This window comes from Lepidothrix coronata, unplaced genomic scaffold (genome assembly GCF_001604755.1).
Source record: "Lepidothrix coronata isolate B3197 unplaced genomic scaffold, Lepidothrix_coronata-1.0 Scaffold65, whole genome shotgun sequence".
Taxonomy (NCBI): Eukaryota; Metazoa; Chordata; class Aves; order Passeriformes; family Pipridae; genus Lepidothrix; species Lepidothrix coronata.
Genome location: NW_016690245.1, coordinates 1,812,981 through 1,828,281, shown reverse-complemented (window position 1 = coordinate 1,828,281; position 15,301 = coordinate 1,812,981). Strand labels below are relative to the sequence as shown.

Below are 15,301 nucleotides of genomic sequence, written 5' to 3'. Positions count from 1 at the left end.
GATTTCAGCCCTAGCTGAGAACCATTACAAGTCAAATGAAAAATGGCACTTTGTTTTACAGTGCTGCATATTTCATTTCAATTACTAAGAGCTTCCAAGAAAATACCCAAGATGTCACTAACAGGAAACACTTTACCTACTTAATTAATCAAAACCCCATGTCTGCTCTAGGAATAAATGATAGATAACATTCAGATTGATTTCTTGTCAACATTACAGAAGCTTTTGTCTCTATCTTGTCTCCATCCAGATTTTAATTTTTTATTTCCATCAAACCCACATCTTTAAATACCAAGCTTTTATATTAGTAATAAAGCAGTCTAGAACTATTACATGGCTTCACGCCGCTCGAGAAATCAGTTATCTGTGCTTCATTACCAGACCATCAAAGCATGACTGGGATGAAGGAACCTTCTCTTAAGTTTACATATAGTTTTGTTTTGGATGAAGCCGTTTGTCCTTCTTAAAAAAAAAATCAAACTGCTTACTAACTAAACAAGACTTCTCTTGTAATAAAATTTAAGTTTCTCTGCTGAAGATTATTAGAGATCAGAGAATCCTCAACTCACATCCATTCCCATTAAAGTTTGTTCCATCTTGCTGACACATCATGTGAAGACCTCTATCACTCCAATAAACCTTTTCTTCACTTCCAAGTCTAAGACACCAACCGCTCGAGCTTTACAAAGCACAGGTTACTCATCAGAACTCAGGCCAATGCAACCAGTCAGGGTAATCCCCCAATGGGATCCTGATTGATGGAAATCTTTGAACAAGTAACTAAAGCAGAAGGTCACACTAATGAGGGAAAACAGTTTATCTGCTCTTCAGCTTAGCTCCACTCACTGTTCCAAGTATTCATATACTCAAAACTTGATATTGAGAGTAAAACCTTTCATCGGACCTAATCTGTGGCATGAAACACATAAATCTAAAAACCCGATTAATCATTATAATCTGTGGAGCAAGTTGGATGAACAGATCACAGAAAACAAAGTGGGGGAAATGAGATAACTAATGGAAAAAAACAGTGGCAGAATACCAGGAAAAAATAGAAAGTCCAACCATTATTCAAATTTCACATGTAAACCGACAGAAAGGAAAACCCTACAGAGATGTCTGTATATTTGATTACCTTATTTCCCTCTTTCCCACCCCAGTGAAAAACCACTTGCCTACTTATTCTAGGAGCTTTGCTTTGCATTTTAAAATGGAACATTTTTTAAAGCTTCGGAAGAAATTTAAAAATAGAAAAAGCAAACAATACCAGCCACATTGACAAAATCACAAACAATAAATGCCCTTCTTTTGCAATAGTAATTCTTTGCAGAATTTAACTGCTACTGCATATTAAATCCAGAGTGTAATGCTCCACTGTCGACCACCAGCAATCCCAGGATGCTAAGAGCATTCTGAAATGGCAGTCTCCATTATTCCTGTGCCCAGGTACAAATGCAACAATTGAGAGGGTTGGTCTGCACTGAGCCTCCAACGACACAGTGGGTTAAGTGAAACTGTCCTGTCCTCCCCCAGTTCATGAGTGTCCATACAGCAGGCATGCAGCAGCACAGGTGGGACCACTCAGGACCCCTTGGAGCTCCTGTCACTCAGCACTGGCACCATCTCAGCCTGGCGTGCAGTCCCTGCTAAAACCACCAAAACAGCCGGGAAGCTGTGGAGGTTGGGTAGGTCAATTAGTATCCTTGCCAATTTGGACTGGGAAGGTACAAATCTACCAGTGGCGGGTCCACTCTGCAGCCGACTGGCACTGGCTCTGCTGGACATGGAGGAAGCTTCTGGCAGCTTTTCACAGATGCCATCCCTGTAGTCCTCTGGTTACGAAAACCTGGCCATGGAAACCCAATACACCTCACCAACAGTGATCAAACCAGTATTTTTGCTGTCTTCATTATTACTCCGTTTTCTGTAGGATAACCACTTCTTGAGGCAATTTCTGCCAATTGCTGTTCAAAGTCAAGAAGATTGCTTTGAAAATATTTTTGCCTAACAACAGAGGAGCCTCACCTGAATGCTGGGCCCTACCAGCAGCAAAGGGTAGGATGCTCTGTGCTCTGCTCCCCTCCCAGTGCCTTCCTTCTTCACCAACTGGAAATAGCACCCATGAGGTGACTGAAGCACGGTTATCCCGCAGTGTCCCACCACCACACCACAAGACAGTGGCAGCTGGGTCATGCAGGCCCCCTCCTCCCCACAGCGAGGACAAACCTACCACTATGACACACCAGTAACACAAACCTCACCATGGCCTTTCGTCTTATTCTAAGCCACAAGAAGCAAAAATGTGGACTTCATAATTATTAATGTTGTGCTATCTAATGTCTACTTTTTCTTAGTACATATTAGAATATTTTTTAACCTTAGACACAGAAAATACAAAATAAGGCAATTAGTCTAGTGCACAACTAGCAGAGACAAGTCCAAGGCCAAACTGTTCAAAAATGGAGAAGCGTTGACAGAAAAATATTTTCTAAATATTGTAATATAACTTCAAAAATCACAGTTCTTTGTATTCTATTCTACAAGATGTTTGACCTTATAATCTTGTAGCACCACAAATATTAACATGGTACAGTAATGTTCTTACGGCCATGCCTAATTCCTGAGCACTTCTGTAGAAAATATCATCTTGTCATTGGTCTGTAATTCCCCTGAACTTAATGAACTCTATGACAGCATAGGTATTATATTCCCAGTCTATGACAGATGTTCCTTATCTTCACTCTGGAATGCCAGACAGCACTTGTACACTTTAAAATGCCACTCAACAATTTGACAGCCAGCTGCTGCAGAGCTTTTAGAGCCATAGAAAAACTGCCCTAATCCCAACTAGTACTAAACATGTTCAACAATTAAAAAGAAGCCCAGGATGTGTAGAAGCTTCCAGTCAGATGTCAAGAGATTTAAATCAAATAACAAGTATCATTAAGTATCTGTTTGAAGATTTCTGAGACCAATTCTACAGGAGTGAACTGAACAGTTGCTCTTTTCTTCTCAGGGAGTAAAGACAGGTTCTGTTTTGCAGGATGTTAAATAGTAAGTCCCTGGAAGACTTCACAAAAGGCAGCGACAAACTCTTCAGCAGTAAACAAGATGTTGAAATATATTAACATTCAAACAGCCAAAATCCCTCCCAGTCTTCATTGATGTATTTTAGCAATCAAAAATATGCAAAATGTTCACAGACAACATTAATCAGATTTGAAAATAATTCACTAGAATTTGAAAAGTTTAGACTGTCTCAATTCCCTCTAGAAGACTAACTTAATGTATGTGGACATCAATCAACCAAACAGTTCCAGAGGTTTGGAAAGCAGAAGTATTATCTGCCATGGCTGTACAAGACAGAAACACACGCTTTCACAGAAACTTCAGTTTCACAAAAATTAACTCTCTAACACCGTATCATGCCATACCATAGTTATACAGTTAGTAACAAAAAAGCATGAAAATACATCATATCACTGCTCTTGTGTATTTTAGATGTAAAACCTTCTTTCAAAAATCTTCCAACTGTTTATTGTGGTACCTTCTATAGATTTTAAGTTAGACTAAGACCATTACCAGGTAGCAAAAATGTACTAATTAAATCATTGACTGCCACACTATTTGAATAATGGTAATTACAACAAAAATAGCACATTTTTAAGGCCTTCAACAGGTACAGTGTATTGTGTAAAATTATTAATGACTGAGTGGAGACCTTTTGTATAACTCCAGTATACGTGAATATAAAGTGTAGCAAGTACAGTGAAGGTCTGCAAGAAGGATTTCTGAGACAGTAACGCCTGCACAAGAATAAATACGTACAAAGTTATCACAGCGACACCATCAGAGGAAAGCAACTCTTGACCAGCCTTTTAAATTGAGATAATGGGAAACAACTAACAACTAGTTTACAGATAAATCTCAAATATTCAAGGAAAAGATTATACAGTCTGACTGTCTGTGATAAGATATGACTCCATGATACAAGGAAGCTCCTCACATTTCTCTGTTCCCACTAAAAAACTAAACCAAAAATGAAACTTAAAGCACTTATTTCCTAGACTATCATTTCTTTAAATTAAATATATTTTATACATATGATTCAATGACTTCACATACATATTTACATATAGGAGACAAAAATAATTCTTTGGCAAGACAAATAATAATAATAAAATTTAAATTTGGGTTTTTTTTAAATGAAACGACACATTATAAAGCATTTTAAAGCCTTAACAGGACACATCTGCTGAAGAAAGCAAATGCACATCTATGCATACATCTATGCATTCACAGCTTCAAACACTCCATTTAACAGGGGAAGGAGATTACAGAAGGTCTAATGAGGGAGGGGGGTAAAAAAAAAGGTGATCCCCAGGGTGTGGGCAGTGATTGAAATGTACAATTGCATTTTAAACATAATTAGCTCCCTAATTGTATAGCCAAGTTTAATTAATGCAATTACATGAATTATTAATTACTATTAATTTTAAGAGTACTGTTTTCAATGTTTTGTTCTCTAATTTTAAGACAGATCTCAATATGTAGTAACTTTGAAAAGTTTCCATCTAGATGCACTGAAAAGTCAAGAGAACAAAGAATGCCTCGTTGCACCTTATTAAGAGTTAACATTAAATCAATTGCAATTGGTAACTCTCAAAAACAGATGGATTATTTCTACTTTGCAGACATGAAAAGCTGCAGCTCTTTGTCCTTGTTTCTATGCTTTTGACCTTCAATCATACGCAGCCCAAGATCTTCAGGGAGCCCAGGAGATCAGTTCTTGTTAGAAGGAGCCTTGGGATCACATTATCTTGTTATGTTTCTATCCACTACGTTTCCATATACAGCATTTATCTTAGCAACCAATGTGCTCCAAACAATTTGTCATTTTGAATTGTGCCATTCTTTTGTAATCTTCTTTCTTCCTGTGAATGCTCTACAGTCAACTCCAATTATGCCCTGTTAATCTCATGAGTAATTCTATTTAATGTACTGAATAAAATTCTTTAATTCTACAAATTAAATTGGTTTGAGGAATAAACTCCAAACTAATCTCCCATATATTTTTCATCATTTCATGCTTTCAATCACCCTACATCATATGGTATAGATTTGGTGCTTTTACAGACATCAGGTAGCTCACTGGAATACAGGTATGACCAAAGGAGATTAAATAGCACATTCATTCTTTTTGGCATACTGCTGACAACAGCACTGCAGTTGGTTTTAAGCCCACATACTCATAAATTCCACTGAACTATACAATGAATTGGCTCTTTCTCTCATCCTAACTCCAGCACATCCAGACATTTTTGGCAGATTCATTAATCAGAGTGGTTGAGTAGTTGGTTTTCCTACCTTTCGCTGCACTATGGAAGCTGCCAAATCAACTATTTGGAAGTTTTGCTCCTTAGAGAGCATGTTAAAGGAAACATTGCTTTTAAGATCTTCTCACTGTTAAATAAAAACTGCTGCAGGAACTTGCATGCATCTTCTAGGAATGAGATACTAAATCTTTCTGCCCTCGTAGTTATCAGATAGTAAGTACCTCTTTTTCTAATTCAAGTAGTTTAACTTTATAGTGGTGGGGCTTTTTTTTTTTTTTAAATCTCATATACTTTGATCTGACAGGTATTACAGTCAGTTAACCAGTCACAAGTCTGCTCTCACTGTGAATGTTCTTGCTGAAGTAACCATCTTTCAAAGGAGACAATGTCTAGTTCTAATAATGTTGGGAAAAAGCACCCTCAAGACAGAAACAGCAAATAATTTCTCAGCAAATAAAGTTACTCCTTAAAATTGTAAAGAAGATTACCAAAATAGCTCTTTTCCTCACAAGACAGGACAAAAAAGGGACACTTCTCAAGTCATCTGTGACATACCAGCTGTGGCCTTAAGAGTAAGAAGTCGGATGCTTTCACCAATGTCCCTATCATGTTCTGACATGCTGACATATATAAACCAAACACTTCATCAGTATTGCTAAGGATCTTTCATTTATCAAACTTCCTGCAAATTTTAGATCTTTAGATAATTGGAGTTGAGAATTTGAGGTCAGAAAAACAGATTGAAACTCGAAGTACAAGAACCCATTATTTTCACATGAAGTCAACTAATCAAATGAAGCTCAAAAGGTAAAAGGAGAGTGGCTTCTCAAAGCACGTGTTACAAGCATGACCTGCTTTAAGCACCTTCCCAAAAATATCAGCTAGAAATTAATCAAAAGTTCCAGAAAGTCTGTTCTTATTCTAATACAGCAGCTTCTATAGCATATCTGCTGTAAAAATAGACACGCTTAGGTAAATTACTTAAATACTGTGTAAATAAGTTCAGCTGAGACTCACATCACAGGTTTTATTTACCAAAGACCATTTGCTGACCATCTGTTTCTTTATCTATGGGGATAAAGGTATGATCAGGTATGATCAGCTGATCGGCCTTGCTGACAACAGAAGGCAGGAACCACATTTTACTTTGGCCATCCACACCTCCCATTCCCTACCACATCTGATTAAGTGCTAACAAAAACACCCCACCTGATCACGATACTCTTCAAGGAATAAATTCCTCACAAAGCTCTCCCCTTGCATTAACAATTGTTACTGCAGGGGGGACAGAAAAGTGGGAAACTTTATAACTGCCTTGGCCTTTCTTTTAAACAAGGAAAGAACAGCTTCTAACTGCTCCAATACTTTCAGAAATTTGTTTCTCAAACCATAATGGCATTTCTCGCAATACTAAGGGCATAGGCCATCAATGGACAAAATTTCCACTACTAACAGAGATGAGAATAACACATGAGAATAACATACTGAAATACATATATTTCAGTATATATACAATAGCCTCTGATGGCAAACTAAATTAACAAGTAAGAACCACCAAAAATAAGCCAGAAATGTAAAGTCTCAGCAAGTCTCCTTCTCCATTTCTCCACTGGGACAGGAAAATTCCTCCACTGTCACATTGTGTGGGATCTTGCCTCTCATGTTTTTAAGTGGCTGGGAAGAGGGATTTTACAGTATAAGCCAGATGCCAAGGAATGTTACAGCATAAATTATCTTCAAGTTTTGTTTAAATGACTGTACTGTATTTCATTATGACCCATATTTTAGGTAAATCTGAGGGACACTACAGATGTAAAGGTAATGGCAAATCCAGCTGTATGCTTACCTTACCTAACTGACAAACTACTGGAAATCTAGGAATGTGTGGGCTTCTACTAACTCCCTGCCATTGCAGCTTAATTGCTTTTTGCAAACCTGGAAGGAAGACTTCTCTGCGAGTTTACACAACTACTGCCAGACAAACACAAAAGGAAGGAAAATGAACTACCTGTTGGGAACATGCAACTGCTCCAGACAGATAACGAAGATAAGCTCAGCATAAACCAACCTCTTTACAGAGCATAATGCTAGAGAGAAGAAACTTTATATAGCTTATGAAATAATTTTGAGTAGGAAACATATTTCAAATAAATATTTGAAAGCTTTCACATGTTTTATTTCCCTCTCAGGTTTCTGTGACAGAAATCTTGAGTCTCCATAAATCTTACTATTTCTGCATAAAATAGTCATAACACATTTGGTTCACTACTGAGTACAGCACAGAAGATGACAATATAGATAATCCTCTGCTTTCAAATATAATAAACTTAGTTGAAATTATCACAGAGAAAATTCTCACATGCTTTGCCTTTTCTGATTCGAAAGCTAATAAAGACACTAGTTTTTATTACATGCTAATAGACCATAGTACAGTACAAAACTTCCTTTAGCAACTACATCTTTTCATTATCTGTGACTGCTTCTCTCTTCACTGACTGAAGCTAGGGAGCTGCACCTCTAAATTTTCAGAAATCAAGCAAATAGATGGCCCACAGGAAAGAACAGGGCAGCTTAAGAAATAAAGTACCTTTCAGATAATTGAGGTTCAAAAAAAGAGGAGCGCACTCCCCCCTCAAAATCTGTTTCTTAAAACAGAACAGAGGATCCATTACTACCAATTGCTCAAGAAACAGTTACAACACTAAAAAACATGTGAGTCTTCTATCAACTGTCAGAGCAATAACCTGATATAATTCCATACAACTTCTGCTTTTAAGAGTTTTCTTCTGTGCTCTGTGAAGGGTATGATGTAAGCTATAAGAAAGTATGGACTTAACAGTCAGCATGCTGCTGTCTCTTCAAAAAATAATGAAGAAGTGCTATCAGCCACAACAGCACTGAACAGAGTTCATACACTTTCACAGTCTATACATGATGTTGAACTACTATATCATCAGCACCAAAAAACATCTAAAACAAGTTTCACAGGAAGACCAAAAATTGTTTCTGGATTACTGCACATTGGTGTTTTCCTTCTATATACATGTGATAAGTGTGTCTCAGCCAGCACATGGGAAATGGAGGATATCCTCTGTTGGGAATAAGTCCAGCATGTTATTTTTCAGTTTGAAAGTGTTTAGGTTAAAAGAAGGAAGCTCGCATTTCTGCTTGCGAAGATAAACAACTTTTTTCCTATGCTTGTAAATACTGTGAAATAGGTAATGTATCATTCAACAGACATTCTTTTTATACTGTTTGCACGATTTTCTGTGTGAAGGATGAGACTGTTCTGGATGAAAAACACAGTTCTACAAGACTGATATATCAAAACTCATAATTAGCTCAGAGGCCAAAGATGTCCTCAAGTGTCTCTTTATTAATGGAAGTTTCTTATTTTGACACTTGGCAGCCTCAAAGCACAGTTGTAATACATTGCTTCATAACAACCCTGCTTTCCAGTCATTTCAGTTCTCAAAATGAGCAAACTAAGGTTAAGACCAACATTTTCCATTCTACCTCATAACTACCATATTTTTATTTTACAATATTTTTTTCCCCCAGGGAATGAAAAGTTCTTCTACACTATATTTTGTTTCAGGATAGAAAAGATCTCTTAGCACAAACGAGTTTCATTGCTGCTTTGCACTTTACCTAAAACTTCTTAGGTAAGGGCTGTACTGAAGGAGATGAACAACTGCCTTCTGACAACTGTCTTCTAGAAAACAGAGCCTCAACATACTATCTTCAAGACATCTGAGGCAGCACTAATGCAGAATGACCCAATACTGCCATTCAGAAGACACGAAAACATCCTGAAAGAAATCAAAATCTCATACTCTAGTATCTCTAGTCTAAATCTGTTCTATTGGTGTCAAAATGCCAGACACAAATATAAAAAGAATTGCATCATTTCCTTCATAGCTTGTATCATGCAGAAGCAAAAAGTCAGTTCAGAAGACCTCTCACTGTAACTCTAACAGCACCCACAAACCATCTGAATGGTAGCTGACTACACAGAACATTGTCTTAAGGGCATAAGTACAAGATTTGGATAGGTGTTTTTCACTATTTTTATTCCTATCATATAAGGACCCAAGAGAGAAAAAAAAGAGAATCAGTAGATCCTAAAATAATGAAAGGATGAGAACATAAATCTTAGAGTGATAAAACTATTCTGAAAGGCTACGACCATAGAGGTAAGTGTGGAGAGTACAACACATGAGTAACCTCCCACATCTTTTAAAGTGAAAAATGACAAGACTGTAAAGATTGATATCTGATGGTCATAACCTCTTGTACCACTGAGAACATTCTGTCACCAGAATGACAGAAACTACTAACCCATTTCAGGTAAATGCTTTTTCTGTCTGTGAGTGAGCTGAACACAACTCTGGTCAATTCAGCCACAAATAGGGTTAGAAGCAGATAACTTTGGACTCCCACAACTGAACCAAAGTGTGTCCACCCTTAAGTTACATTCCAAAACTATTCCAACCTATTATCAAGAAAGAAATAAAGGGGATGAACTAAAGTACTAAGAAACTACCTTTGCTTACATTTCCTTTAGCACAAGTTCCCTCTACCAATTTGTGTCATCAAATATCCAGTGCATTAAATGAAAACATATAAGCTAGTAGGAGTTGTTGCCTTAATCTGTGATTATGTTATTTCAGGGTTAATTATTAAGGAAAAAATAGTTTTCCTAAGGTTTTCTAAAACTTTTTTTCTTAAATCTAAGGAAGAATCTATACTCTTTTTTTAAGAATGAGTATTTTTAAAGCATATTCAAAACAAAAAGATGGTGATAAAGAGTAATTAAACCAGGCTAGAAGAGTATCTAAAAAAAAAAGAAAAATGAAATTAGTTGAAATATCATGTATGAAAGGAAAGGAAAGAAGTACCAGGAATAGTTGGTTTAACTGAAAAGACACCCAATTTGAAGAGGACAAAATTAATAATATTTCCAGCCATAAAGAGATCCATATATTCAAAGTGGGTATTGTATACCACCTTATACTCTTGTAGAAACTCAATCATTGAGTAGACAAGAAATACTGCTCTTGAAACATTTCCAGTTTATAACTCCTGCAGCCCTGAACTATAAGAGTGCTGGGATATCAAATGATTTTTCCAAAAACACCTGAAAAGAAGCCAGAGATGCTCCAGGATTTATTTTTTCTTAAAGAGCTTAATATCTTTGCTCCACCAAAAGTACATTGCTTCTAGCCTCAACAGGGAATGTTCTGCCAAGACTGCAGGAAAGCAAAAAAAATCTAGAACACAGAATATTACACTCAATTAATTACATGCTTAATTGCTCTCTTCTTTTAACAGGCTAATGAATAGAGCAAGTTTCAGTTTCAGAATGTAGCCCAAAGTTTCAAGTCCAATAAAGGAGACAACTGATTTGCAATGTCTGTGCTAAGATCAGACATGTTCATGTAACCAGTAGTAAACACTCAGAGAAACATCTATGCCCCTTGTTTTCCACCCAGAGCATCCAGGAGCTGACATGTAGCAGGGTTTCTGTACAATCTGAAAAGAGAACATTATATGTCATGGAAGCTGACAGCCCTAACTAAAGAGAATCTGACTCATCTTAGATCCCAGGCCAGTGGACCACCATATGTCAGTGGAACTTCTGCCTCTCTTCACTTCTTTGGCCAGGACAAGGTTGCACTATTGACTCAACTTATGTTTCTGAGTCAGTAGTCTAAAAACTATCCCAAGGCACACACAACTTTCATTTCAACCTTCCCAAGGCACACATCAAAGTGATGTACCAGGAAGCCAGCTGGCACAAAGTAGGTTCCAAATGTTTGCATAAACTGCAAGTAAGCTATTAAACTATTGGCAAACAGTCCAATTCCAGTCAGAGGCACTTGCCCTCATTAAAGCCCAAAATATAAAACAAAACAAAGTCTCTAAGGTAAGCCACTCAAGATGCTACCCATGTAAAACAAACATTTCATTTTAACGGTCAGATTCAATTTGGCTTTTGCTCACGCTCTGCAGTGTGTAGCTATGTAAGGTATCTTCTTATCACTTAAAAGCAAACCTGCCTGTCCTTTCTAGTAAACAAAAAAATAACCTTCTATTTCCTCTACTAAAAGTTCTGCACACAAAAGAAACAACTGCAGTGATTTTTTACAAGAAATGCATAGTGTTCTCAGACATTCCTAGTCTTAACTGTCATATCTACCTTGATGAAAATTCTTCAGGAAAAGCTGATGCGATTTCACTTACAGACAATATTATGATACCCATTGTCAAATGTTTTATAATCCTGAAGTTCAAGAGAGCAATTTTTTGGTTTTGAAATGGAAATTCAGCCTTGGCATTAACAATGGAGAGAATGGGCACATGCACACAGATAATTCAGTCAGACATGAGCTCAGTCAGACCGTACTCCAAGCTGGCCGGACACAAGCCAGCTCTAGTTCAGCAGTCATGTAGCTGTGTTAGTACAGCACTGTGCCCACACTAATAAAACCTGCTGAGAGGCAGGGTATATTAGTCCTACACTGTCTGGCCAACTTCAATCAAGGACAGAGGATGCTGGGTCTGTCTGCACCCATCTGAATTTTTCTTACACAGAGCACATCACCACACATTTGTGATTTTAAGTATCCTCCTTGACCATAGAGCCATGGCAACTCCTTGTAGCTGTTCCAGTGAAGATTTAAAACAAGAGAATAATTACTAGCACTACAGAGCAATGAGGGGCTAGGGCAATTAAATGGATTTTATTTACACAGAAGTACTTCCAAGAAACACAACTGTCCTTTACAATAGTAACATTTCCCCCAGGCATTTATTCTGTTGTGGAATTCAAGAAGACTTATAACTTAATTCTTGTCACCATCTCAAAGGCAGAGGACACAGTTTTAACTGTATATATGTCTATCTCAAAATAAACAAACAAATAGAAAATTAAGTAACTGGTTGAAAAAAATGTGAATTCTAGTTCTTAGAAAAGGCCAGAAAATGAGACCATGAAAAGAGATCAGGTTCTTTAAAGTTTTGCTCCAAAGACCCATTCAACTAAACTCATCTTGGCAGTGCAGGGAAATTACTAAGTGTTCCAAGGATGGAAAAAACCCCATGTATTAATAACCTACTGACACAGAAAGGACAGGTGTGCATCTCTCAGCTCAAATAACTAGCCCAAAAGATCAAGGAATAAAACTGTAACATGAACATGTTAATAACATTGAGCTTTCCTTAATAACAAATGCCCTGGAGCAGTTTAAGGCTGACACAACTGCCCCATTTTATATTTTCTTCATTTAAAAGGTAGATTAAAAAAAACCAAAACTGCCAACAAAAACAGATTTAGAAAGCTACATACTTGATTTTTAGGAAATGCAGTAAAAAACCCTTCAATTATACAGCACTGTCTATGCCAGCCCCTTCAGTCTTGCCTGTAAAAATGCAGACAGGGTAAAAAAGTCAGACTAGAGTGTGAGATTTCTGTCTCTATTTCAAAGTAACTCTTTCTCGCTACATTTAACTTTTCTATTTTCTAAAATAAGTATTAAATATTTTGAAATGAACTACAGATTGTCAACTAACAAAGTCATGACAGTATTTAAGGTATCTTTAGCACCCTTCAAACTCAAAGCCATTGACACAAACTGGAGAAGTTTAGCTTATCCAAAACCGAAATTTAATCTGGATAGCAGCTTTTGAATTAAATTTTAAATTTTCTTGTACACAACAATATTACAGAAATGAACTCCTATTTGGATTTATGCTTTAATATTCATCATTTGGGTCCATTTGTATACCCATGTGTCACTGTGAATGTAAAACTCATGAAAAGGTACGATCCAAACAAGTTTAGGCAGACTCAGGTACCAATAAACAGAGAATGGTGACAAAGGAAGATGGTTTAAGGAAAGATTTATGATAATCTTCATTGTAATAGCCTGCATGCTGCAAAAATACTAGATAGTATTAGTCAGTATTCATGTTTGCAATAACATATCTCAGTATGATCTGAGATCACGGAATGCTTTTAGTTTTTAGCTAAAAACTACTTGTCTGACTCCAGAAACATGAATTAAGTATTCATGGAGGATTCTATGAGAGTGAGATTTTTGAGAGCAAAAAATAAGTATTTTTCATTTTGATTTACAATATGTGCAAAAATGCTCAAAATAATACTAGCTTGAACAAGTTCTAACAAACGTTCATCAGTGGTGACAATCAAGACAATGAAATAACTTTTTGGCGAAGTTGGATATGCACCTCTAATGTACTATAGCTGCTGACTTCATGTATCATTCACACCTGCATTTAAAAAAAACCTCAGTGCACAATTTTCAGAGAGAAGTTGAACCTTACCTTTAGTGACAGAAGGAATGCTTTTTCCATCTGAATTACTTAAACTGAGTAACTAGTCCATTCTAGTTTTAAAAATTCAGACTTTGAAAATATGGGAGTTTGTCTTCCCTAATCCATTAATTAAAGTAACGATAGATTAAAAAAATGCTTGGAGAGCTACTCTCTCAATCTTACAAAGGGTCAAGCAAATAAAGTGTTCAGCTTCTAACAACAGCTAATACTTTGTCATAAATACTTCTTGTCCCCCTTTGTTATCCAAAGCATGGAACAGCTTTGGATAACAGTTAACAAGATGTAAGTTGGTTAGAGATGAATTAGAGAAATAGGTAATTTACATCCAAAGAACAACCTGACATAAATGACACACGTGGAACTCATGTATAAAGTTTTACCTTTTTTTAAATGCAAAAATCTAATAATATAAGTAAATATAACCAGACTGTAGAATTGTTTAGAGGGGTATACTGCTGTGTTTGGACATGAATATACAACAGGTATATAGTGTCTATTGTACAAGGAGAAGTGTAAACTGATGAATTTCCATCTTAAATGTAAGAAAGATCATACATGGTGGAGGTGGCGAAAGGACAACCCAGACATGACCTAAAGAAAATTATATTTAGATTAATTTTAAACCAATTATCTGAATGAAGACTTTTTGGCTAATTTAAAATGCAGTTAAATGTATATTTCAATATTAATAAATTTTACAGTTTGTCCAGAATGCAAAAATTACTTAAGAAGAAGTGTACGTATTTTTAGAGTCTGGTCAGCTATTCTCTGTGTAACATTTATATAGATATGCTATTATTTATCTTCTACCAGGACAAAAAACCCCCTAGAGAAAGCACTGTAGAAACTAAACCAAGAGTGAAACAGGTGTAATTTTCTGTACCATCCCCTAACACCAGAAGGCTTGCTGTTAAGTCTCCCTAAACCCAATCTGCAGAGATATAATATATAGGTAAAGCTACAGTTAAGCCTTTCAAGTGAAGAGCTTATCCAGTGAAAAGCTGCAAATGAAGTAGGGCATTGACCAGAAGCTACAGCCAAGAGCAATACTTGAAGCCACACAATAGCATTTCTTTGTCAGAAGAGAGAGTATTTACTGCTATGACTGTGTCAGTATATACCACGTATTAAAGGCACTAATGAAATACTTCACAAAAAAGCAAAATTATTATTTTGAAAAACATAGTTCCTATTTAGGAGTTCTTTTCTAATCAGCTATCAAAAACACTACTTTTTCCAGTAAAGCTCCACCAGAATTTTCTGTGGTCACTAGTCAGTTTTGGAACTGGTTGCAAAAGGCAAATTACAGGCTGCTTTTTAAGCAAATCAATGTTACATTAATAAATTATGGTTAACTTAAATTTACTTTATCGTGACAGGTCAGAGAATGTAGATGTGAATTTGTCGAAGTAATTTTTCAACAAAAATACCTAAATGGCACCAAACAACTGTGTCTTTCAAGAGCAATATCAGCAACAATTTGTATTACTTACTGGTATATAATAGATATTCATTTTAGGGGCTTCATTGGCAGTCATTAGCATTCCTAAAAAGAGATTTCCACATTTAAAAATATTGGTCATAAAAGGATAACACTACTTTTT

General features: G+C 36.3%; 1 protein-coding gene across 1 annotated transcript in view; it reads right to left on the bottom strand.

Annotated features, from left to right (window-relative positions):
* NOL10 (nucleolar protein 10) overlaps positions 1-15,301 on the bottom strand; it is a 51,038-nt gene that overhangs the window by 16,643 nt on the left and 19,094 nt on the right. The window contains exon 13 of the mRNA XM_017818137.1: positions 15,191-15,243. Within this exon, the coding sequence (XP_017673626.1) occupies positions 15,191-15,243 (53 nt within the window). The remainder of the gene's footprint in view (positions 1-15,190; positions 15,244-15,301) is intronic.